At 41.5% G+C, this 26,414-nt stretch overlaps 1 protein-coding gene, 1 long non-coding RNA gene and 1 other non-coding gene across 3 annotated transcripts; 2 read left to right on the top strand and 1 right to left on the bottom strand.

Moving 5' to 3' along the window:
• Positions 1-307: 307 nt before the first annotated feature.
• Positions 308-379, bottom strand: trnat-cgu (transfer RNA threonine (anticodon CGU)). Its single transcript has one exon. It is a non-coding gene; the product is annotated as a tRNA-Thr (tRNA).
• On the top strand, positions 353-8,367 carry LOC146388013 (uncharacterized). Its single transcript, XR_014800017.1, has 2 exons — positions 353-933; positions 4,453-8,367. It is a non-coding gene; the product is annotated as an uncharacterized LOC146388013 (long non-coding RNA).
• A 1,148-nt stretch (positions 8,368-9,515) lies between these two features.
• On the top strand, positions 9,516-26,100 carry LOC146388012 (polycomb protein suz12-B-like). Its single transcript, XM_084925092.1, has 16 exons — positions 9,516-10,246; positions 11,031-11,077; positions 11,179-11,243; positions 14,766-14,834; positions 15,164-15,213; positions 15,300-15,385; positions 15,478-15,724; positions 16,570-16,672; positions 16,798-16,903; positions 16,994-17,168; positions 17,376-17,464; positions 18,648-18,791; positions 19,332-19,489; positions 19,587-19,785; positions 20,821-20,900; positions 21,005-26,100. Exons 1-16 carry the CDS (start codon positions 10,084-10,086, stop codon positions 21,426-21,428), a joined length of 2,205 nt encoding a protein of 734 aa, XP_084781218.1. The 5' UTR covers positions 9,516-10,083; the 3' UTR covers positions 21,429-26,100.
• Positions 26,101-26,414: the final 314 nt, after the last annotated feature.

The following is a 26,414-nucleotide window of genomic DNA, read 5'->3' as shown; positions in this document are numbered from 1 at the left end:
TTGAATTGCTTTTTCATACAGTTTGAGTCATTATCAGTTTTTGGCTGAATCCGAGCAGAGTACACTTAAACAAACCCTCTGTAATATACTGTTCGTATTGCTCCCTCTTGTGGTCTTCTGAAGTTTTATAAAACATGAAAAGTTTTGTCCACTTTCGAGCTATGTTTATAGTTTATTTCTTTATAATTTCAATTTCGTGTTGGGTTTTTTTTGGTCTGATTTTCTTTTGTAATACTGTTCGACAACTTCAAGGATAGCATTTTGTTTCCCCACCCCAAAAAACACAGTTGGTACTTTCCAGTTTAACAGGCACGGACGGGGTTCGAACCCGCGATCTTCGGTTTACGAGACCGACGCCTTACCACTTGGCCACCGCGCCTGGTAATATAAAACCTGCAATATCTGTCAATTTCAAGGTACAGCGTCAACGTGTGACGTAAGTGCTGAGATTTCATTTGACCGTTTCACTGACGGAGAAGAATCACGATTCCGAACTCCATCCAAAATCTGTTCAGTTTTGCCTTTCTCATCATCAACACGCAAATGCACGTCATATTATAAAAGCCAAGGACGGAAATTCTTTAAAACTGAGATAAAATATCCTGACAACATCATGTATGAAGCCGAGTGTCCCAGTCGAAGGCATTGCTGATAAAGACTGTCTCAGGTTATGGTTTATAGGCACATTTTTGTGCGAAGTAAGAAAATTCGTTATGTTTCTGAATGGAGTTTGGAGTTTCTTCACGACCTCACACACGCGATGAAAGGGTGTCTTCCCGGAAAACGCACCCGGAAGCAGATGAAGTGGCTCAAGACAAATGGGATTTCACACTTTCCTTTTTAACCGCTAACTGTAGAGTCAGCATGATGATGTGAAAGACTCCTGTACATGTATGGCACGGAGGAAGGGCTATCTGATCCTCGAGTAATGCTGTGAGTAATGGCGCCTCTTTAAAAAAATCAAAGCTAGCTTTAGCTTGCTGGTAAAGCGATAGCTTGGTGGCTAGCAGGGGAGAAGTTTGTGTTCAAGGTGCATTATTTTCAGTCTGCTGCATGTGCGCTCCTTGTGAGAGTAGTATTAGTAGTAGTAGTAGTATTTATGTTTTGCGTAATACATCAACGAATTATGTGTTCAATGGGGCATGGAACAACCTGGAAAACCTGGAAAAGCCATTGGATTACATGATTAATGTTTTGAAAAGAATATTAAAACCAGGAAATTTACTTTGTATTACAGTTAGTTATCTAAATAAAATGGACAGAGGGAGATTTATATTTGTTAGATCACCAGATCCCAAATCTGTGTTTAAGGCATTATCCAATTAGCACTGATGCTTCAAATGAGCAAAATTCACTAAATCGTCTTACTCTTTGATTCAGTGTGAGGTGACCTGTGACCGAGCCTCGAAAGTGTTTACTGAGTTTTCCCATAGACTTGCATAGGACTGGGACTCTTTGTGCAACCAAAGGTGTCGCCCCCTGGTGTCGTTTAAAAAGAGGGTTTAACAGGTTTAATGCACTTCCACTGGCTTCACTTTTCAAACCTGGAAGCTACAACCATCTCCTACTCTCTCTGTGATGTAATATCTGACCTGAGCTCCAGGAGCACTGAATCACCGAATGTTTTAAATAATCATGTAAACCTGCTTCTAGACCGTGTGTAAAACATCAGAGCCTCTTTTCTTAGCATTTAGGGAATTATTGTGGCTCTAGCCAAATTCCTGTTGGTCATTTCACTCAGTTTTAAAAAAAACCTTTTAAGGTAAGTTTTTTTCATCAACAGCCTGGAACTTCTCTGGGTGCTGTGTCATGAATAAAAGCCTTTACTGCAGAGGTATTATAAGCAGTAATGATATAGGACATGGTTTTGTTTTCACCTGGATAGTCTGTCTCTGTGTCTTATGGCAAATTATGGGGCTGCAGGAGGTTTTCAGACCTTTGGCATGAATTGTTAAATGTCGGTTTGACTGTTGACAGATCTGGTCAACACAACTGTGCAATAGACAGTAGCCTTTATTTTGCAGGTGTGTTGTTGAACACACCTGCAAAATCAGTCAAAGGCGGGTGAGGTACTTACATAATCATGTAACCATAGTGGCTCACAGGTCAGAATATCAACATGTTAATGGTTGTCATGGTTGGTGTGCAGGAGCGGATCCACAGGGGTGGCACGGGGTGACCCCTAAAATAATCTCTTGCCTCTAGTTTTGCATATGAAAATGTTGCTTATTAAAATAAGATGTTATTAACAGTTTTTTGTTAATAATTTAATTTATTTTATTTTGAGTGAAGAAAAGCTAAATTTGAGTGAACAAAATTCATTGCTGTGTGCAAAAAATGTATTTCAGTGTTTGCTATTATCCATACACACACACACACACACACACACACACACACACACACACACACACACACACACACACAATAGCAGCCCCTCTCGTTCAGATCTCTGCGGACCTGCTCGCAGAGATCAGTCGCTGGCGCTCTCAACATCTCTGCCCGTGTGCGTTCAGCTCTTTCTTGTACACCGTTCTATTTGTGCCACAAAACCAACCAATCACAGACTTGAATGCAAAAAATTCTGATGAGCTGTTTTGGTCTCCAATCAGCTCGGTAGCTACTGTAGCCAAACTGCGAGCAGGTCCGCAGCGATCTGAGCGCAAGTAGCTGCTATTGTGTGTGTATATGGATAATAGCAAACACTGAAGTACATTTTTTTTGCACGCAGCAAAGAATTTGTTCTCCTCAAAATGCAACACTTGTACTGGCAAATTGTTTTTACGTGCGCTCAATTTTTTAAAATTTTTTTTTACATGCACTCAGAATAGTGGCACAAAAATAACGGCATACATCACAGGCACGTCAGATCTGATGAGTGATACACCTCCTGCTGTCAGGCCTGCAGGGTTTAGGCCGGCGGTGTTGTCCTCTCCTCTGTGCCTAGGTTTTTAAAATTTACAATTTATATTTTCATTTCAAGTTCTGAAAATCATTCACAAAACATGTTTGTGGTTGTTACAGTAAAAACTATTACTTTTTTTCTCCTTGATTTTTATGTTTTTGTGTGATTTCAGATCAGTTGTGTTAATGAAAAAATAACTGTAAATTCAGACACGTGAGATTGTGCTGAAAATAATGATGCCAAACAAGGCAAACAAACCAAAGTTATACCCTGGAGCCCAGAGGCTTAACCCAATAAATAATGAAAGGTTAGGCTTCAATTTTTGTTGAAAAATGTGTTCATGACAGTGCAGATTTCAGTCTTTTTGTGTAAACTTAAGCATGTAACAATTTGATTATTTCTAATAAAAAAATAATATATTAAAAAAATATAAAATATAAAAATAATATAGAAATAATAAAAAAGGGTGTGATGCTTAGTAATAGTATAAATCTATACATTACATAAAATCAAAATGTTTAAGTATCTTGGCTAAAGAAAATTATTAAGTTATAAACTATATTTCTATGAAACATTTGCATACTTACTGCATTTGATGCATTATAACCTTATATAATGCATATTACTGGATGGTGGTGTGACCCCATGACAGAAGAGTTCATGGACAGCCTGTTCTGATGTTCAGCTGAAACTGGTTTCACCATATATTCCATCGCATCAGGTGAAAGAGCACAAAAATGCCTCCGATATACGATATGACGTATAATCTGTGCATGTAGAGGGAAAAGTGTTGCAATAAAACGATTGAAATGTACTTTTTCAAAATCAGAATAAAGGAAAATTTGGACACAGTGTAACTACAGGAGAAAGCTTTGTCATAAAACGGTGCCATCAGAAGATATCAGAACGCAGGTTCGGTCATCAGAAGTTCAAAGTTTTGTGACTTGTTTAAACGTTAATCAACGTTTTTACAATAGAGACCTTTGAGACGATTTTTATTTGAATGCCGTTCTTTGACCTTTTTTTTTATGCATTACATAAAAAACATGGGACCAGTCACTACTGGGAATCATGGCCCGTTATTCCCAGTCGAGCTGCATGTTTTGAAATCATTTCGTAGAGGCTCTCAAAGCTGCAGAATGAGTTATGCATCAAAATTCAGCATAGAAGAAGTCGTGTGCTTCAGTGCTTTGCATTGACCCACTTACATTTAAATCATCAAGTTAAAACTGTCTGAAACATGAACCTGTATTATTATAATAATAATTATTATTATTATTATCTATTATTTATTGAATGCAGAAATGTTTTATAATGTTAAATCTTATTATAATATTATTATTTTATTTCTCCATGAGTCCATATTGATAACATAGTGTGCATCGTGTTTCAGCAGTGCTGCATCTTTTAAACCGTCAATGATATGAAACCAGGGCTTCCTGCACTAATACGTGTGATATTCTGATCAGAACAAACTGATATGTTGTTTTTGTTTTTTTAAAGATTTCATCTTGTATCTGAATTATTTACGTGTTGTTCCCATGTTCCAGTCTTTAACAGAGTCTGATCTACAGCTGAGCCTCCATCCTCCTGCTTAGCCATGCCGTTGGTGGTGGATGCTGTGTGGGCGCTGTGGAGCATCACAGCTGGCGTCTACGACTACTTCCACACCAGTGCCATGGAGGAGAGGATCCACACACTGGAGAACGTCCTCTCCATCCACCAGTTTGTGATTGCAGGCCTGTCAGCAGGCCTCATTCTGCTCATGACCTACATACTGTTGAGAAAACACTAAAACCGTCCTCACCTGAAGGACAAGCGCCCACTAGAGGTCGTTTGCCTGAAGGATGGCATGTTTGGTGACAGTCAGGATGTCCCAGATGAAGTCGGGAGGACTGATGGGCTCCTAAGTCTGACCAACAAAGCTCCACCGGGACATGCTTTCTGAAACCTGGTGCACTTTGGGTAGTGGCTGCTTGGTTGGTTTGTCTGTTTGCTGCTTTGTTTAAATGTTAAATTATCCTGCTAAAAGAAACATAACAGCTTCTCAAGGCGAATTTGCACTCTGTTTACCTAAACATGAAGGACTTCATTGTTTAGGAAAACCACCTGAGATGGCGTCAAGAACTCAAACACCTCCTCAGAGTGTAATGAAGGAGTTAAAATGAAGTTATTGTCGGTTTTGTGATTGATTTTCTGAAAAGGGAAGAAGCCCAGAATGACTGTGATCACTGCTACATTTTTAACACTGTTGTTGAAAAATCACACCATAATTAACTCGATCAGTTCTTCTTTTGTTCTTCCAAATGAATCATGTTATTTGTTAAGACAAATAATCTGAGATGCATCCAAATTGCCCGTTAATCTTTACATCTTCTAGCTCCATCTTCATGACTTATAAATGGTGGTAATGTCTGAATGAGACACATGATATTGTGGACTAATTAGGGGCCCCTTCTCACTGATCCGAGCCAGAATTACAAGTTTGAGACCTCAGGTGCACCACTCAGTTTAGGAGATGGTGTCAGTGGTTTGTTCAGTTTCTCGTGTCAGAATACTTTTTTGTAGATGATTTGAACCCTTGGACAGTTACAGGGAGTCTATGGTCAAAATCAGCTGCGGAAAGCACACAGGAAGAGAAGTCTTTCGCTAAAAAGTCAACAGTGAGGGGATTACCCATCGCTAATAAGGTTGTGACAGTGAAGTGGACTTATTCTGCTTATGCAAAGTTACTCTAATTGAATAGCTTTGCATGATTCACAGCTCAACATACGCTCTGATCCAACCCTGAAGTTCATCTTCTGTCTAAAATGAGATGTTTTAGCCCCTCCCCCTTTAATCCAATACAACTTTATTTAACCCAACTTTCTTTTTGGTCTCAGTCACACAAACCGGCCACCAACCACCTGGTAACCTCCAGACGCTGGGGAAAAATATCTATTTCCTGAATTCATTGGGTTGCCTTAGGTTGATGGCTGTTGTCAGTTGAAATCAGTTGCAAAGAAACCCTGTCGAGATGCTTTGGTCACTAGCTGCAGACTAAAAGCACAACTTTTAGTTTGGAGGCATCGGTCTCTGTTACTGGTTTCTGTTTCATTGTTTCACTAACCAAAGTAAATGTGGACGGAGGAACAGTAACATCAGCCTGGGTTTTGACTTTCATTGACTTTATGCAGTGTTTAATTTTTAAATTGATTCAGTGGGACAGAAATGCCAAAAATGTGATGTCTGGGTCTGCTAAGCTTGATGGGAATGTGGTCATACTAGAATCTACCCCATCTCTGAGACTGGTTCCAACATGCACAGTCCCGTCATGGTATTTGCTGTAAAAGATTATAATCAGAGATTTTAAAACATGCTCTGTGGCAACTGTGGTTTGTAATTACCCTGATTCCACCGACACACCTGGACTTGGAGGATAAACTCAAAAAACGCTTCAAATGCTGGGAAATGAATTTGTCCTGTACGTGGTTTATTTATTTTTCACACCAAAGGGAAATGATCATGTAGGATGGAGGTTAAAGTGTGTATTTAATGTGGAAAAGGGAGATTGTGCGTTTAATCTGTTTGTTTACATTTTTACTAATGTATGTGTGTGTGTTAGGATTTAACCGATTCTTGGTGGCTCACTCACTGCTGTTCCTGCTCACACTCTGGGCTTCATTGTCAGTGTACTGTAAACACTACTGTGTGGTCTACCCAGCCGAACCTCTGCCGCGACTGCTATTAAAAGGGAATATGTTTGAATACTGATCAGAGAATTTAAGTCCAGACTTTGTTGTCTTTTATTCATAATTTGTGTTTGCTGATTTACGTTTTTTTGTCGCTGTTCCTCTTTTCTTTTGTCCTCTCACCTCCCTGCTTCTTCAGCCTGGCTCTGTAAGAGTTCTTTTCCTGTTGAAAGGGAGCTCTTCCTCCCCGCCATTGCCAATTGTTTTGACATAGGGGATCATCTCATGGTTGGGATTCTTTTTCTACTATTGTAAAGGATTTTTCCTGTGAAGACTGCTTTGGTAGTATGGGGTATTAGCCCTGTTGTCACGTGTTCTTCCGTCCTTGTACGACCACAGTGCAAGCACAGTTCACATTTCCAGCAATAAGTCAAATTAGGCCAGTGTGACTGGAACTTTTGTGGACAAACATTTGTAGGCAAAGTCAAGGAGATGAAGTTGTAGACGTTGGAGATCGCATCTTTGCTTTTTTGTGAATGGCGTGGTCAACAAACGCTTACTATACTGCCAAAGGTATTCACTCAACCATCCAGATAATTGAATTCAGGTGTTCCAATCACTTCCATGACCACAGGTGTATAAAATGAAGCACCTACACACACAGACTGTTTCTACAAACATTTGTGAAATAATGGGTCACTCTCAGGAGCTCGTGAACCGTGATAGGATGCCACCTGGGCAGGAAGTCCAATCGTGAAATTGTAAGTAGGTCACCTACTTTCTGCAGTCAGTTGCTACAGACCTCCAAACTTGATGTGGCCTTCAGATTATCTCCATAAACAGTGTGTAGAGTGCTTCATGTTTCCATTTCCGAGCATCTGCATCCAAGCCTTACATCACCAAGCGCAACGCAAAGTGTCAGATGCAGTGGTGCAAAGCACCCCGCCACTAGACTCTCAAGCAGTAGAGTGATGGGAGTGATGAATCACTTCTCCATCTAGCAATCTGATGGACGAGTCTGAGTTTGGTGGTTGCCAGGACAACAGTACATGTCTGACTGCATTGTACAAAGTGTAAAGTTTGGTGGAGGGGGGGATTATGGTGTGGGGTTGTTTTCAGGAGCTCTTAATGCTTCAACATACGAAGACATTTTGGACAATTTCATGCTCCCAACTTTGTGGGAACAGTTTGGACATGGCCCCTTTCTGTTCCAACATTACTGCGCACCAGTGTAGAAAGCAAGATCCATAAAGACTTGAATGAGTGAGTTTGGTGTGGAAGAACTTGACTGGCCTGCACAGACTCCTGACCCGATGGAAGACCTTTGAGATGAATTGGAGCAGAGACTGTGAGCCAGGCCTTCTTGTCCAACATCAGTGTCTGACTTCACAAATGTGCTTCTGGAAAAATGGTCACAAATTCCCAGAAACACTCCTAAACACTGTGGGAAGCCTTGCCAGAAGGGTGGAAGCTGTTATAGCTGCATACTGCGACTGGTCTGTTGTGGTGAAGAAAGGGCAAATTTGTTGTTTCACGGTTTTATCTATGGCCTCGAGCTGTGGCTAGTGACCTACAGAATAAGATCAACAACTTAGTGTCTTCCCCAAAGAGGAGAAGGCTCAGAGGGAGGTCTGGGGATCATCTCTGCTTGGACTGGTGTCCCTCCAACCTGGATGAGGGGTAGAAGATGGGAGGATGGATTTTGTAGGATCTGTACTTAGATTATAAAGCTCCTGAGACAACTGCTGATCTGAGTTTTTGTCATAGAAGTAAAAATAAAGTTAATTAAATTGATGATCCAGAGTTGTTGGTTTTTTTTTTTCTAATTTTAATTTTCTTATGGGAAGCACAGAAGCAGTAATCTAATACATCTCTAAGAGGATCCAAAGTCTTATAATTACCTTATAGAACATCATGACACAGAAAACCCATTTGGAAAAATACAGCAGCATTTAATTTATAATATTGTGCAAGTAAAAATTTAAAAAAAAAGTACAAGAGCTGCGCTGAATTCCACGTCATGTCTTCTAAGTACTGAGTGTTCACAAGCTATTTTTGGGTCAGTGGTTCAGTCGTCTGCAGGCAATACAGCACTGCTTGCAACTGAAATGTTTGCCATAAAAAGTCTCTCCAAACTGTACTCATAGCCCTGATTTCCAGTGTAATTTCTCACCAATCCAAATTTTTTTTTTTAATTAACCTTTAGTAAAGCAATTTATTTTCCATTCAGGATAAAATTCCAACATTTCTACATGTGGATATTGAAGGGTGCTGATTCAAAGGGAAGCGATAATTATACAAAGAATATTTTTTTAATTTTCTACATTTATGTAATTTAGAATTTTTAAAACAAAAACGTAAATCTCTTAAAAATAACAATGATACCATTTATATGTAAAAACATGAATAATATTTTAATCTATTTTGTCTGTAGTCAAATGTGATGATTTATTGGCTATAGACGCCCCAAATTAGATAAATAATATTGTTGTTGTTATTGTTATTATCATTATTATTATTAATTTATTTATTTTCACAGTTAGTGACTTGCGTGAATAATGTATGCATATTCAGACCTTCTGGCTACCCAACGCAACGGGCGGCAAACCGTGCCTTCTTGAGAGTCTCGCTGACGAGCGCGATGATTGGACAGAGGTATTTAGAAGGTGGACTCTTTCAACACGAAGACGCAACGTATATCTGTGAAGTCGCTGAATTGAGGCCACATAAAGGAAGTTTGCCTTCCTAATAAAAGCAGAACAATTGCGTGAGGTTTCTTTTTTTTAAAAAAAATCTACTTTGTATTGTAAGATTTTCTATTTAAATTTTTTCTGATTGCAATTTATGCACAATTACCGCGTATAAACGGGTAAAATATGCATTTGCCAATGTCATATATAAAGTAAAACTTTATTTGGGAAATTCCAACCGGATGTGTGAGTGCTTTGTTGCTGTGTTCCGGGGTCTATATCCCAACTTGGAAACAGGCGCTCGGCGAGAGCTACTGTGAATTTGGTGTTGTTGTGGCACCAAAGCCTCAGAAAGACTATCGTTTATGTGATTTATGAGATGTCGCGTGACAGAAACGCGCGTGGTCGTCGTCGGTAAAGTCAGAGCGCTGGACAATGCTAACCGGTTAGCGCAAGGTGGTTGCTAGCTGGCTAAGGAAGTTAGCCAGTTAGCTAGCAATCCGCCTGCCGGAGGCTGTTCTCTTGTTTCGCGCATTTCAAGTCTGTTAACCGCCCTCACCAACTGTTTAACCTGTTCCTCATCGAGAGCGTTAAGCCGGAGTTTCGCCAATGACAGATATAAAAGAGGAGAAACTTTACAAATCGTTGTGTAAAATGGGGAGTAGGCGGTGTTTCTCCTGAGCGGCTGATTTTCTGCCACTGCTGCTCTTTTGTTTTCACAAAGGAAGAGGAGCCGCATTTCTTTATCATTTTACACCACCTCCCATTTGGTGGTGGGAGAGTTTCTTTGATCTTTCTCTTATTTTTTTTCACTGTTGTAATGGCTCCTCACAAGCAGAGCCATCCGGTGGGCTTGGGCTCTGGAGGTAAACCCAATGGGTTGTACCACCACCAGCCGTCCTCCGCCTCGATGGCTGCAGCCAAGAAGCCCAACATGCAACTTATTCAAGCCGACCACGAGTTGTTCCTGCAGGCCTTCGAGAGTAAGTTACTGCTGTCATCGGGTTGCATGTATAAAGTGCTAATTTAAGCTTATAGGAAGCTTTTCCGCGGCCATGTGCATGCAGCGGTAGCAGGAGGAAGAGAGCTGACTTAATGCCGTACTTTTATTATTATCTACAAACCGGTACTGTACACAGTACTTCTAATCAAGGCCTGTGTCCACTTACTCTTAACTGCATGTCCTGGAGGGTCATCACACTGAATGTTACATCCTGAAACTTGTGTTAGAGAGACCCAGACAAACCTAGTAATTAATGTAGTCTCTCTGCTGTTGCTTTTAACTTTCTCTTTCTGCAGGATTGTTGTTAACTTATTTATAATTCATAGTTCTAAGTTTTCATAATTCAGTAAATGTCAAAAACTGTGCTTTCAGATGTCTTTTTTTTTTTTTTAACTTTGAACAGTCAGAGTAGCTGTGAAATGGAGAAAAATTCCCATTCTTGAAGGTTCAAGTGGCAAATGTTTGGTACTTTACTTGAAACGAAACTACGTGACGATGCACTGATACTGATATTTAAAATGGATCCATAGCATGTGTTTTGAAAATGGTCTTATTTCCCCTTTTATGTCATAGCAAGTAAGAATGTTTTAAAGGTTTTTAGCTTCTAGTCACACCATATTTGGATATTCAGTCAACTCAGAACTGATGTGGCAGGGTAGATAAACTGAGGTAGTCGGAAAAAAAAATATCACTGGGTATGTTGGTGCAGTTCTAGTGAATAATACATGAATTAATGTTCTGACATTTGGACTGTTTATTTGCAGAACCAACCCAAATCTACAGGTTTCTCCGCACAAGAAACTTGATAGCTGTAAGTTTTTAACTTCGTTAAACTTAGCATTTCAGATAGGCTCTACGTTTCATAAATTACCGATGTGTATTTAAAAAAAACATTGTTTTTCTGCATTTCAGCCCATCTTTTTGCACAGGACACTCACTTACATGTCCCACAGAAACTCAAGGAATAACGTCAAAAGGTAAAAACTCAGATTGTTAACAAGCTGTTTTGTTTTGGGTTTTTTTTTACAATTTTTAGCTATAATTTTTCTTTTCCTTTAATGCACCTCAATGTGATTCATGTGTAGATCTTGTGTTTTATCAGCAAAAATTGTACTTGTCACTTTCTCGGGTTTTAAAGTTTATTGAAAAAGTTTGACTCTTAGAAAGGTCAGTTGTTATCATGAGTGAGAGCTAACTGACACGTGGAGGCCGCCTCGATCGGTTAAAGCTGAGATAGAAGGTTTTTTCAGTTGAGCTGCTTTGCATACAGACTCTGCAGGGGAAGAAAAAAAAAAAGATCCCGCTGATACATATGAGGCTGTCAGTGGTTCAGACGACACACCGAAGGATTGTATTGGATTACAAAGGGCATGTCACAACTTCTGTTATGTTGCAGGACATGCATTTTATTTTGCATACCTCAATAAGTGTTTAAAATGGTGCAAGTGACAGCTGCAGCTGAGCTGCCTCCAAACGTTTCTCTGGTTTAGTTTGTGGTACTTTATTTAGCTTTTTGTTAGAGGGCAGATTAATCATTATGGATTTAGTGTTAAAGAAAGGAGTATAGAGATGAAGTTATTCAGCATTTAACTGAGACACCTATTAACATGTGACAGGTAATAATGTTGTATAAAGCACTGAGTGCTCAGGTAGAGTAGAAAAGTGATATGTGAGAACCAGTCCATTTACTATAATGTAACTTTAAAAGTTATATCAAGTTAAGTCATGATTAAGCTGTTATTGTTGAATGTTTTGGGGTTTTTTGTTTAATGTGTTTGAGGTTTTTAACCCAATTTAATTGTTAAAAAGATGCTGTCACTTGTTATTTGTGTTTTAAGCTCTACTATGAGGTTAAACAAATTGTTTTCTGCTGGTTTTTGGATTTTTGCTTCTTCTCTCTTTGCATGACAGTAGTTTTCTCTTGTTGCTGTGGACTTGTTGGCCGTTAGAGAGTGTGTGTGTGTGTGTGTGTGTGTGTGTGTGTGTGTGTGTGTGTGTGTGTGTGTGTGTGTGTGTGTGTGTGTGTGTGTTCTTGATTTGAATTGGAGGTTTTGAACCAGGTGTCTGCTGCTGCTCAGCTCAGTTTCACTTTGCGCTGCAGTGGTGCATGCTTCAGTCACATGAAACGCAACTTGTGATTTGAGATGAGGAGACTCAGGGCCACGCCACAGTTATTGACTGTTTTATTTAAAGCATGAATAACCAGAAGATAAGGAAGCAGGAAACCAGCAGGGTTGTTAAATGGTTGGTTTATCAGAAACTGAAGTTCATGTAACTCCTTCTACACAGAGGTGATCTTTGGGTCTGCGCCCAGCTGAGTTTGCGGTCTCTCTCTCTCTGCAGCAATAAAATGAGCAGGACACAGTTTCTCTTGTATGGCTTCTTGGAAAAGAAGGGGGTACACAGCCTGCCTTAAATGTACAGGGTCTCAGGTATTTTGGCTCATTTTGTGTGTTTAACCCTAAAACCACCAACCAGGCTGTTGTAGCTACTAAAACATTGGGGTATAGTATCTGATACTGGAAATTTTAAGATGAGCATTAATGGAGCTATTCTGTCATTTTCTCTGGTCATTAATGATGATTTAAATCATTATCATAATAAGGATGTACAAAATTATACACGTTCCTGTTTAGGTTATAGTTATATTATTGTTACATATTTCCATGATTATAGAGAAAAATAAGATTCAAAGACTTACTACCGAACTAATCACATCTCTACAAATAGTCAGTATTTATAGTTTAGACCCTTCTTCTTCATGACTTCTAAAATCGTTGGTAGCATGCTCAAGATCAGCTTCTGGGGCAAGTCCTATTATTGGTGATCCGTTCCTTCCTCCAGAGCTCCAAGTTGATCACAGGTTTGTAACTGAGCATTGCTAAAAACTCAAACAATCACCAGCTTCTTCCAGCGATCCAGGAGGAGTTTGGTAAGAAGCTCCACATCAAATTAACATTTCAACAGATCTTAATCCAATCGAAAATCTATGGGCAGACTTTAAAAGTGATTGGACAAGCAGAAGGCCACAGTCTGATAAACTTGGAGCTCTGATAAGGAACAAATGGATCAACATCAATCAGGAAAGGAAAGCCAAAAGTTTCAATGTTTATGTCCTGTATACAGTTAAGATGCCAAATAATGGAAGAATTACCAACAAGTTGAAAGCCTATAAAGTTTCAGAAAACATTTAGTGCATCAGTCACTGAAAAGTTCTAAAGTAAATTTAAAAATCCATAGCAAGCCATATAAATGACTGAGCTCGTAAATTAAGTTGAAATTTCCTGTAAGCAGGAGCATTTCCATTAAAATAATAGCTTGAATGTTACAGTCCTGTAGCAGCAGTGTGGTGCTGGATGGTTGGCGGCGTATAGATGTTAATGGTTTTTGTAGTTCCCTCTGCAGCGGTCATTAAAATGAGACTGCTTGGGCCTGAAGACAGCCTATAGATGTGAAGGTTACCTCACAGCTGTTTTCAGTTACTTTGGCTCATTAGAGTACAGCTCAGGTTAAAGCTGGACAGGACTTTATTTATGTTAGCTCTCCAGAGTACATGCACTACAAAACTCAAACGGTGTGCAGCCATTATGAGCTGGGGGGACGTACTTCTCTATTTAATTTTATTTAAGAACACATCAGGACTTGCCAGCGATGCTGACTTAAACTGGCAGTTGAATAAAATACTTTCAAGCAGACACACAAACCAAAACATCAGAAATGTCGTCATCCTTCTGCTGATATTAATTCAATGTCATACCTAATACCTCTTATTGTGCGTTCACACCATTTAAGAGTTTTGTCAGCCACGTCGTTTAAAGTGCCTTTTCCCTCACTTCACTCGAGTCTAAAAGCTCAAAGACAAAAAGTTTATTTCAGCTTTTAAAGATCACTGACGGCCTTTACCTTCTTCTTTTTTTAAAGGACACCTACTCTGCTAATTTTTTTTTCATTCTTGGGCTGTTAAAACAGCTTTGCATGATTCACAGTTCAAAATAATCCTCCTTTATTTTACACTGAGCCTGGTGCAGTCTTCAGTGAATCCTCTGTCTGAAATAAGCTTTTTTTTTTTTTTTTTAGCTTGTTATCGTCACCACACTGTCTTTAAACCAAAAAAGCTTGCTTCCCACTTCCAACAGCCATTTTAACCATCGTACGCAGAAAAACACAGTGAATTCGATATATCGCCCACCCCTACTTTGAGATGCGATCGTTCAGGACTCTGAGTGTGAGGAGGAAGATTTTAAATGACAGAAGCTAATATTGAGAGGTGTGATCTGTCTTTGTCGTTAGCCCTTTGAGAAAAACGAGTCATTCAATCTGCCTGCAGCTGGATAACCCCGGGTGTAGCGTGCCGTAATCCAGATTACGTCCTTGTTCCGAGGACAAGAACCTGATCTTCCTCCAGAAACAAGACGTTTGCCACTGAGTTTCTACATGTTTGGACTTTCAGTGGGCTGGTTGTACGATTGCTAACTGCTGCCGTTTGTCTCTATGTGCAGGAAAAATTACAAGGTTGACAATCTTCTGTTCAAAGTGGAAAAGATGAGAGGGGAACAGGAGACTCACAGGTAACCGCTCAGTCCTGCAGGACTCTCTGCTTTCCATTCCAAGCTTCTAGAAAACATTTAGCTCATTTTTGTTTATCAAGTGACAAAATATCAGTAAAAAGTTCACCAGATACATGTGGAGCGATCCCGCTGAGGTACATAGTCACTCCACACCTAAAAGCCCATTTTTAGCAGGAAAACAGTGCTGTAGCAAAAAGAGATTCTCAAGTTTCACATTGTTATTTATTTTATGCTGCTTTCTCTGGCACCAGAACGCCTCCTTTTATAGCTGCAAACTTCACAATGTTTGGTTTTAAAAATATCTCAGAACTTTTCCCCCTCTTCTACAGCTTGGCCTCCAATCTTCAGCTCACCTTTACTGGCTTCTTCCATAAAGCTGGTACGTTTTTCCATATCGGCACTTTGTTTTATCGTTTCCACTGATCTCACTGTGACTAACAGGAAATCTTTTGTGTTGTTTTGCAGGAAAACTCTCTCAGGACAGCGAGAACGAGCAGAACTCGGTGTCTCTGGAGGTGCTCCTGGTCAAAGTCTGCCACAAGAAGAGGAAGGTGTGTGTCATGAATTTCCTCTGCTGGTTTTCTACAGCTTGCAGGTCTAAATGAAACACATATGAAGTTTCCTTTTCTTGCTTCCTGTGTAGGACGTGAGCTGTCCGGTGAAGCAGGTCCCCACGGGAAAGAAGCAAGTCCCTCTGAACCCAGACACGAGCGCCGGGGTCCAGGCCAAGCTGAGCTCCTACCCCTCCCTGCTGGTTCCCAGCAGCGAGTTTGAACCCAGCAACTCTCACATGGTCAAATCTTATTCGCTGCTCTTCAGAGTGTCGCGACCCGGGCATCCACGAACACAGATCAACGGGCTGGCTAATGGCGAGATTCACCACAGCAGAGGTGGGCAGAGTGGGTTATTTGGTGGGTCTCATCTCTGCAGCTTTGCAAAAGCTTGACGGAGCAAGACAAACCAAGGATAAGAAAATGGGATTGTAGCAAAAAGCCAACTTGCTTTGTTTGCCATCCGATCATGATCAAGTGCCTGGAGCAGAAAGGTTTTTCATCCCCTGTAATGAAAAAGAAAACATGAATTAAACTATTGGAGAAAATCCTGATTTAGGCCGTAAACTGGGATAGTGAAAGGAAGCAGGATTTGACTTTGGTTTCAAACATGAAGTTAAAGCACCCCTCACATGAGTCCATGACAGTTTTGCCAGTACTGGTGGGAAACTGTCACAGGAAGTTGTTAACCAGTTACTAGTGTCAGTAGGGCTTAAATCATCAGGGGACAGGAAATGTGTCATATGTTTTGGTAACACACATTGAGCCAACTTTGGATGGATCCAATCACAATAGCAGCGAGTAGAATTACGAGTTTAAACCAACTTCTTAGATGCCAAAGAGTCCTCCCTTTGCTTAACGACTTCAGATTTCTTATTGGTCTGCAGTGGAAATTATCAGATGTTAGGAGGTGAGACTGTTGTACGGCAAGTCTTGATGTAGTTCAGTGATGTTTCGAGTTCGTTTATAGCGGGTCCTTCAGACTTGATTCACTCAAAGTTTTTAGTTGACCCAGTTTAACTTGCAGAAGATTATTATGGCTGCTCTATCTATCTATATCTATATTTCTTCAGCTGTTTGAACTTAAAAATTAAACACAATCACCCTCGTAGCTCCACATCCCTGCAGAAAACGAGGGACGGTTTGGCGGAGCAGAGGTTCATGTCACCGTGTGTCTTTTTCAGACTTTTCAGAAGAAGCTGTGAACAGGAAAAGGAGGAGCTCTGCTCTCAGGGAGGAGGGAGAAACCACATTTGTAGCTCAGATGACAGTCTTTGATAAAAACAGGTGAACGACACACACATACACCGACACGCGCACACAGTAGCACTTTTTGGCACAGGAAAGAAAAGGTGTCATTGCAGCGTTTGTGCAGCAGAAGTGAGAAGACATTGTCGTGTACTTGTGTGCAGGCGTCTGCAGTTATTGGACGGCGAGTACGAGGTGTCCATGCAAGAGATGGAGGAGTGTCCCGTCGGTAAGAAGAGGGCGACCTGGGAGACCATCCTAGATGGAAAGGTGTGTGTTTGTGTGCGTGAACCAAGTAACCCTCAGTTCACACAGCTGATCTGTGTAGTGAAACCCCGTGTTTGCTCTGTTTTTTTGCAGCGTTTGCCTCCGTTTGAGAGTTTCTCTCAGGGTCCGACTCTGCAGTTCACACTGCGCTGGACCAGCGACTCCGCCGATCATTCCACCGCACCCGTGGCCAAACCGCTCGCCACCCGCAACTCCGAAACCAACCAGGACACCCGACCCAGCACCCTGAGAGCCACGCACGCACCAAGTGAGTGTAGCACAGATAATGTGTGCTGTGTTTCAGCACACGCGTCAATCTCGTGTTTCATGTTGATTATATCCAGGATGATCTAATATTTAGATTAAATTATGACGTGCTAGTAAACTGCATATGTTTGGCCCTTTTCCCAGTGCGGCCCTCAGTAAACTGACACATAACATCAGCAGTGAAAGTGTTGCTGTTTTTCTTCTGCAGCTGTGAAAGAGTCGGTAAATACAGATGTTCAAACCAGAAGAGAACAAGTCTTATCTGAGCCTCGACAGAAACTACGGATCTTCTACCAGGTCAGTCCGTACCTGCTAACGCTGCCGTTTCTCCCACAGACTTCAGTCATTTCTGTGACCCTTAAATGTCATTGTGGATCCTTTTTTACACACATCTGTAATTTTTCTATGATGGATGGATACTTTGTTGATCCCACAAAGGATCCTTATGCCTATTGTTACAGCAGGAGCAAGTGGTGAGGGCTTCATACTGTGACAGTGCAAAAACGTACACATGTGATAACAAAACAAAGAAAATAAATGATAAAACTGATTTTAGGAAGAGTAAAAAGTAAGACTGAGTGTGCAAGAGAGTAGTGCAAATCCCATTAATAGATAATATGTACACTGTACAAGAAGGAATAACACAGAAGTGTGTGTGAAATCTTACACCTGACAGGTGTGTTCACCTGTGACAGAGAGAGTTTTATAGAGAACAGTAGGAATGATTTCATGAAGCGTTACTCGAGGCAACCCACAGCCTCATTCAAAGGCTTTGCACAGCTGCTGTCTGTGCTGATGGATGAGACACACCTGATGGACATCTGCTGTCTGTAGTTTCTCCACTGCTTCGGCTCTCCCCCCATGAAGAATCCAGTGAAAGAGAGACTGTGTGTTACAGATGGTTAGAAAAGTCGGACACTCACAGATTCAAGCGTGAGTGAACTGTATGAACGGAGCTCACTTCAATTTACAAAACAAATTTTCAGCCTGGCCTCAGAGGAAAACATGAAGTAATCGCGAAAAGGCAAATTGTCCGTGTTCGTTGACACAAAACGCAATTTTTATTTGGTCCAGCACGACTTTCTAATGCACGTCAATGGGAAGTATATTTTTGTCTGGGGCACATGTATATCCTACCAGTTAATGTCAGTCTACACCTGACCACAGATGGGGTAAAAGATGTGGTATTTTTGTGTTGTTGCATTAGCATTAGAATTGGTAATCCCTTTTCTTGGGCGTCGGGAATCCCTGTGGTGAGTTTAGGTGAGATAAAATGACCCAAAACCCACAGATGAGGTGTGACAGTGAAACAAAGGAGTGCCGAGATCAAAGTGTGAGACACGGTGGGATTTATGAAGGCTGCTGCATGTCGATTCAGACCTCCGGAGAAGTAGCAACAGGATGTGAATTCCTCGTCAAAGATCAGCGAGTCTGTCGCTTCTCAGCAGCTGAGATCACACTCTGTTTCTTTCTTTCCTAGTTTCAATACAACAACAACACACGGCAGCAGACCGAGGCCAGGGATGACCTCCACTGTCCGTGGTGCACGCTGAACTGCAGGAAGCTGTACAGTCTCGTCAAACACCTCAAACTGTCCCACTCCCGCTTCATCTTCAACTACGTGGTGAGAGATGTACACCAGCTGTTGCTCTCATGTTTTGCACTGCCAGTTTGACCAAAGCTTTCCTACCAACCAAATTCCTGTTCTGTCAGACATGTTTCTTAGGTAAAATGTCTTCTTGCAGATGTTGCCTAACATCAGCTTACCTGCTAACTTGGGTAGATTATTTCATATCTAGTGCAGCAGCCACATCTGCGTCAGTCAGAGCTAATGTTAGCTCTAGGAAAGGAAGAGAAGCACAGATATACCCAGGAGCATAAATCCTTTGGATTCAAACAGTCGACACGCTGTTGGAGTCAACACGAGCATCGAGGAGCGTTTCATTTTTAAGTTCTATTACAACCTGATGAGCGTGCTCCACAAAGCTTAGAAACAAAGCTAAGAACAAATAAAGTCAAAGATACCAGTACTTTAAAAACATCGTACAATGTAAAACTTTTAAACGGGGGGTATCATCAGTATTTATTATTTAAATTCAGCACTGAGATCTTTTAACATACTGTCGAGCATGTCCTTTAAATATGCATCTCTGATCTTTGGCAGCCCCATCCCAAAGGAGCAAAGATTGAGGTCTCTATCAACGAGTCTTACGATGGGTCGTATGCAGGAAATCCTCAGGACATCCACAGCCAGCCGGGCTTCGCCTTCAGCAGGAACGGCCCTGTGAAGAGAACCGCCGTCACCCACTTTCTGGTCTGCAGGTACCCCTCCAACTTCTCCTTTACCTTTATATTTATTTACATGCTGCTGAGGGCGACAGGAACTCCTGATCATCCTCTTCCTGTCCTCTCCTCTCAGACCCAAGAGGACAAAGCCGAGCCTGTCTGAGTTTCTGGAGTCTGAGGATGGCGATCGGGAGGCGCAGAGGACGTACATCAGTGGACACAATCGCCTGTACTTCCACAGCGACAGCTGCCTGCCGCTGAGGCCCCAGGAGATGGAAGTGGACAGCGAGGACGAGAGGGACCCCGACTGGCTCAAAGAGAAGACTGTAAAGGTGAGCTCGAGCCAGACGAGCAAACACAGGAACGCTCCTGAGGAGGAGGAAGAAGCCGGGTATAAAAACAGTAGAAAGCTTCATTGGATCGGTATTCGATATCAACACAGTTTGAGCTGTAAAAAGTTTGATTGGTGTGTCCCAGCTCTCTCAGTCCGGGATAGGAAATTTAATAGTTATGAAAGGGAAAAATCCAGGATAACCTTGTTTCCATCTTCACCAAATTCAGAGAAACACATACGCTTCCAATAATCAATCTCCTGCTTCTAAAAGGAGAACATTTGGAGAGTAAAACATTTCGGGTTGTTGTTCAGACGAAACAGCCAGTTTTTGTTAAAGATGTCACCTTGATCTCGACTGTTTTCTCTGATCGTTCTCAAGCGTTAAAAACCTCTGAAGGATTCAGACGATTCAGCGGACGCTCAGGCTTCTCTCCTCCTGTGAACGGCTTCTGCTTCTCGTGACTGTGTTAACTATGCTAACTTTTCCAGATTGGTGTGAGGGTAACAGAAGTCAGCGTGGACGTTTCTGCCACTGGCCTGTTGATGTCAACATTAAAACTCCCCATGACTTAACAACCTGTGACTTAAAGCAGGTTTTATAATGAATGATAAAAAAGATTTCAGCTCACACACACCGTTTACAAATGGTTGTGTTCTTGCGTTTCTTTGGTTGTTTTGGGGAGGTTTTCTTTTTCAAGTTTTCTCTGTGATGTTGGACTCCAACCTGCATAAACGCTATAGACTGTATGTAAAAGATGGATGTAACCCCGTGGTTTGAAGAATGAAGCCAGTGCAGAGGTGTCTTAAATCTGTTTTCTTTTTTTAGCCAGCAGGGGGCAGCTCCTCTTAAATCTGATTTGTATAGAACTCTATGAGGAAAACGACCCTATTTTTAACTCGAGTTCTGACTTCAGTAAATGCTTTACCAGAGGATGTGACACTCACCTAAATCATAAATTTGAGGCTTCAAAATCGACTTCCATCTTTTATATACAGTCCATGCTAAATGCTAACTAGTGTGCTCTGATTGCAGCAAATCGAGGACTTCATGGACGTGAACGAGGGGGAGAAGGAGATCATGAAGCTGTGGAATCTGCACGTCATGAAGCATGGGTATGTACTCAGCAAAGCTTTTATCAAACGGCAGAAGTTTTTTGGTTTATTTCAGGGTTTTAGTTTTTTAAACCTCACCTTATCCACTGGCGTCTTCCTCCCAGCTTCATCGCAGATAACCAGATGAACGAAGCGTGTCTGCTGTTTGCTGAACACCACGCTGCCGTCATCGTCAAACGCAACCTGTGTCGCAATTTCCTGCTCCATCTGATCAGCATGCATGACTTCAACCTGATCAGCACGCTGACCATCAACCAGGCCATGGCCCGGCTCTGCCTCGTCCAGAGCCAGGCCACCCACAGAGACAAAGAGGAGGACGACGAAGAGGAGGAGGAGGACTGGGAGACGGCCGCGGAGTCCCAGCCGGAGCCGGATCCTGACCCCGATCCCGATCTGACTGAGTTTAAAACCTGCAGTAACGAGACCGCCAACAGCTCCCTGGAGACTGGAAACCAACTGGTGGAGGACGGCGGCGAGAAGCCGCACGCCAAGCAGAAATTGTCCGGCTTCGGCTCGGTTTTAAAGTGACTGCTCGGCTGGAGTGCCACAAAGATTCCCGAACAGAGCGGGAAGACTGAGGCCTGAGGCCGGAATCAGCAAACAGGTGTTAAACACACACACGGGTTACTGCAGGGATTCTCGAAGGCAGGTTACACCAGGATCAAAATGAACTTCACATCCTGGAAGTTACACATTCAAATCGAAGAGACGCTTTATGGTTTCACAGTTCATCAACGCTGAGAACTTTGAATTATTGTTTAATTATTTTCATGTTTTTTCCATGTTGTTTGTCCTGTTTCTGTAAATGTTTGAGTGTTTAACTCTGAGGTGCTCCAGTCTTATTTCCAGCCTGACACAGCTGTGGAGCGAGCACAAAGCAGGTTCGGTCTTAGGGCTGGAGGTGCAGAAGACGGTCGTACGCCTTCTGCAGATGACGAGTTGCCTTCAAAAGAGGCGTCAACATTTCATGCAGCAGCTGCGAATTCAAACAGGAGGAGATGGTCCGTCTGCTCGGGACTGTTTTCAGCAGCGGAGTGATCCGTATTTGGTGCTCTCTTTGGTGCTACTTTGCCTCTCGAGACTCTTCGTTGGTGCTCTGAGTCATTTTGTGTTCACTCCATCGTTCAAACCTCATGTCAGTCTTCCTCAGAGTGAAGCATCAATCAGTGACCTTCCGGGCACCCTCAGCTCCACCAAAGGTTTTCTTTTAGCAGGGAGTGTGTGCACATGCTCAGTAGTGTCACGGTTACGGCGTCTGATTGGGTGTCAAGAGTGTTGCTGCAAAAGGAAATTTGACCAGTTATTATCGAGAAAGGTCAGGGTTGAACCGCTGATGGTCGGGAGGTGGCTGATCACAACTCGAGACGCCTGTTAGAGCCGTTGCTATCAGGTGTTTTTACCTGGAGACGCCACAAAGTTCGTATTAACTGTTAACGAGACCGATGCTCAAAGCTAAGATAGACTCTCTGCACTTGTTAGTCTTTTTTCTCTCCCCCGTATGTAGTGTTGTTGAGCCCCGCTCATGTGAAAATCATGTTCATAATAATTCTGCGAGTCAGAATATGAAGAAAATATATTTTTGCTCATACTGTGGAGCATTACCTTTCACTATCCGTGCAGCGAGCTCGAGGGATCTCGTAAGATCAAGGATGTTTTCCGTGTGATTCAGCTGCTTGTTAACTCAAACACAACGAGACAAAAGTCTGCGAGCTTTCTTTGATCGGGTTAATCAGGAAGTTAATCCTCAGGTTTGGTTAATTTTTGGCATCCAGTGATCATGAAAGCAAGATAATATTAAATAAATGGTTAGTTTTTGTTTTTTTACATTAGTTTTTGCTGCAATGCTCTCGTTTTGTATCGTTAAAGATAAAGTGAAGACTTTTCCTTTGCAGGCGTTTTTCTCTCTTTTGCTGCTTTAGTTCAGCTCGAGCCGCGACGATGAAAACTGACTCCTGCCAATGAGTTTTATCTGGAAGTAAAAGGTTTTCGCTGGATCGTTAAAGGTTCCAGCTTCCTCTGTGTCGGATCTGAGGGTTTATTGAACCTGTGACTCTGCTGTACTCGTGGGCACACCTCCCCTACAGTTATGTTTTTCTTTAAACTACTGGTGCTAAATGTTTTTACTCCTCAGTGCATCTCCTTTCTTACAACAGATCTCCACTGCCAGCTCTCCAACAACGAGAAGCATGTTTAGTTGTCTGTTTCTTTTTTTTAAAGCGACTGTTTTTCCTACAGTGCTGTTTTTACCGTGCTCTGAGCCCAGGACAACAAAAAACACTCGCTGTGCAGCAAAACTGGACAAAAAAGCTCCTCGGAGCTCAGAGAGGCTTGGAAAGGCCACGTTCCTACTGTAATCTAAAAAAAATTGATAACTATAGGGTTAAACTGTTTATGCAGGTGCTGGTTCCAGTTTCTTTAAAATAAGAAATTGCTGCTTTATTTTGAAATTATTATAAACTGAATAGTTTAAGTTTTGGACTGATACAAGTTTGGCTGGTTTGTTTTGTGTGTGTGTGTGTGTGTTTGTTTGTTTTTTTTCTTTTATTTGATCAATGAAATTGGAAAAAAGGAAAAAAAAAAGAGAAAAGAAACAAGAAAAGCCACTTATAAAACAAATGGTTCCACAGGGTTGTGATGTCGCTGTATGGTGTGGCGTTAATGCAATATAAATAATGTTGCTCCAACCAAAAAAAAACCGTTTTGATTAGGAAAAAAAAACACCTGAAAAGTCTAAAGTTGGCTGTAGGAGGTGAGGGTGGATAGATGGATGGATCAAATCCAGGCCTTTCACACAGGACGTTTGGGGTTAGAGTCCAGCGTGATGTGAAAAGTTAGTACTGATTTATCACTTTTAGACCAAGCGACACACTGGGAGACTGAAAGAAGTATGAAAATGTGCAGTTCCTGTGGCGACCACCAGAGGCTCCTGCAGTGGATCAGTCTATGTTAAAATGTCCAACTTTAATTTGTTTAAATAAACATGTTTTCAGCCAGATATATAAAAAAAAAAAAAAAAAAAATTTCTGGATGGGTTCTTCCTAGAGAAAAACTGCACAGCTTAAAGTGGCCACTCTGACAAGTGCATCAAACCATCTACTTCATGTAGATCAGGGGTGTCAAACTCATACACAGTGGGCCAAAATTCAAAACTGGAACAAAGTCGCGGGCTAACGTTAAAATTTATTGAAAAAAAAAAACAACTTCCTCCAGATATAAGAATGAATCTCTGGACTCAAGTTTTGCTGAAAAACTGAATATGGAACAAGCAAAGCTTAATGCTAAACAATATATATATTAGCTGTATAATACCAGTAGGCCAGCTCTAATAGTAATTTGGTATGGCTTCGCGGGCCAAATGTAATTAGGCTGCGGGCCAAATTTGGCCCGCGGGCCAGAGTTTGACACGTATGATGTAGATGATGACATCTCCTCGCTTTCACATTTTGGTTTTGAAACCTGCCTTGGTAACCACGAGTGATCATATTTGGTTGTGTTTGTATGCAGAGGATGCTGTGCTAAGTTTAGGCTAATGCTACGCAGCTTGGTTAGCACATTTCATATCCATAAAGTTGATACAGCACACAGACGTGCCATATCTGTTAATTGGTGCTAAGAAACTCTAAAACTGGATGATTTTCCTTTTGGATTTTTGTTTAGTAGAATTGGACAGGTCCATGTTGACACAGGCAGCTGTAGATGTTAGCTCCTAGGGTGCACTGTATCCTTGCTAACCAAACTAGCTAGCATTAGCTGATAGCTTGGTACACCAGTTTTCATCCAGTCTTTTCACTTCTGGCTCCAAAAATCAACATTGTTGGAGGCCAAACTGTGAAGTCCAGAATCCAGCAGGTGAAGGCACAGTAACTTCGTCCATCTTTTAGCTTTCTTTACCCCCACGAATCTGCAAAATTGTGACATCACAACAGTGTGACTGGTCCTGGAGCAACATTAAAATGACGAGGGGACACCAGCATGGCGGCACATGTAGTTACTGAACACGCCCACTACACCTGTTATATATAAATGTAAATATGACTGTAAAAAAAAAAACAAACGATAGCTTTGTGATATGTATGTTTTTGAAACTCAAACACCATCAGTGACATTTTAGTAGGTATTTTTAGTTAAAGGACCAAAATGGGATTCATTTCCTGCAGATTTCTTTGCTCTTTGTGTCCTGCGTCATGTGACTCCTGGATCCCTGCTGCCGTCATTACTTTGACATTTAACCCCGGGAATACGCCGGGTAAAGATTAGACATGACAGACGAATCGCACCGGGAGCATTTCAGTCTCCACGGGGAATTTTATTTTGAAAATTAAAACCGTGCTCCTGTATAGACTGTATATGAATGTTGGATGCATCTATTGTGGACCCTCTGTGTAGGTTTTTTGCGAAACGACACGAGTAGTAAATCCTGGAGTTCTTCCATTCTCCTGCAAGAGGGTCCCAAAAACACTCGAGGGCGCTTCCACACATTTCATCACCCCACCCACTAGTAACAGAGTCAGGCAGTCCAGGTGCTGATGTTTTACCCGTGCCACTTTAGCCTAAATGCAGTACGAGCCTCCAGATGTGGGCAGCTGTGAGGCCATGGGAGCATAACGTCAGACATGATCATTTGGATGTATTTAGAGCTTATCGATCTTTTTTGTGTTGTTTAAAAAAGCTTTATGCCTGCTGGTGACTGATCCAGCCTGCTGAAATCTGCAGATCTGAAACCTTGTCTTTGTTCACGAGACCCAGCAGCGTTTTGCACAATACGGGAGGAGCCGTGTCGGCCAAACGAGACTTTTCTTTAACAATAATGTAAAACTAGATCGAGTCACAATGGTTTTCTATTAAAAAGGACAATTTTGTAATAATATTGGCATCATGCTCCATTTCTTTCACCATCATTTCACCAAAGTACACGTCACTCACAGCTCGGTCACACTAGGTTCAAAATAGGACAACAGTGACTAAGTGTCGTCGTTTCAGGATTGCACTGATTTCATTTGCTGTCTGAGACTGATTGCAAGTACTTGCTGCGACCAGCTGATCGCCCAGAGGTGCAACATCCCAAACCTCTGGGTGACTTTTGATCACAAAGTGATTGCACAGGTTGATTGCACGTGGCTCTTCCCTCTCATGTTGCTGGATTGAGAGCTCTGACTTTAAAGCTGTTGTTTGGTTTTTTTGATAAAGTCTTTTAAGGCTGTTGTGTCTGATCTGGTACTTTTCATTTATAGACAAATGTTGATTTATATTTTCTATAAATTATATTATGGCTGGAGCATTCCCTGCATGATTGTTCCAATATAATATTGTACAACTTTTTGCAAAGACAAAAAATCAAAGCAATCTGCACGCTGGGTTTTCAAATCTTCCAAGTATGAACGTTAACTGCTCACACAACTATTGTTGGTAACGACTTTTACTGCCCTCTCGTGTCTGCAGTGAGGAACTACAACACAAATGCAGGCAGCAGCATTTCTAAAATACAGCGACCAATAGAAGTGAAATAAGCTGATC

The sequence above is a fragment of the Perissodus microlepis genome, chromosome 4 (assembly GCF_051167445.1).
Source record: "Perissodus microlepis isolate ML-2025 ecotype Zambia chromosome 4, ASM5116744v1, whole genome shotgun sequence".
Taxonomy (NCBI): Eukaryota; Metazoa; Chordata; class Actinopteri; order Cichliformes; family Cichlidae; genus Perissodus; species Perissodus microlepis.
The sequence above is the reverse complement of the archived record's forward strand: the minus strand, read 5'-3'. Positions and strand labels throughout refer to the sequence as shown.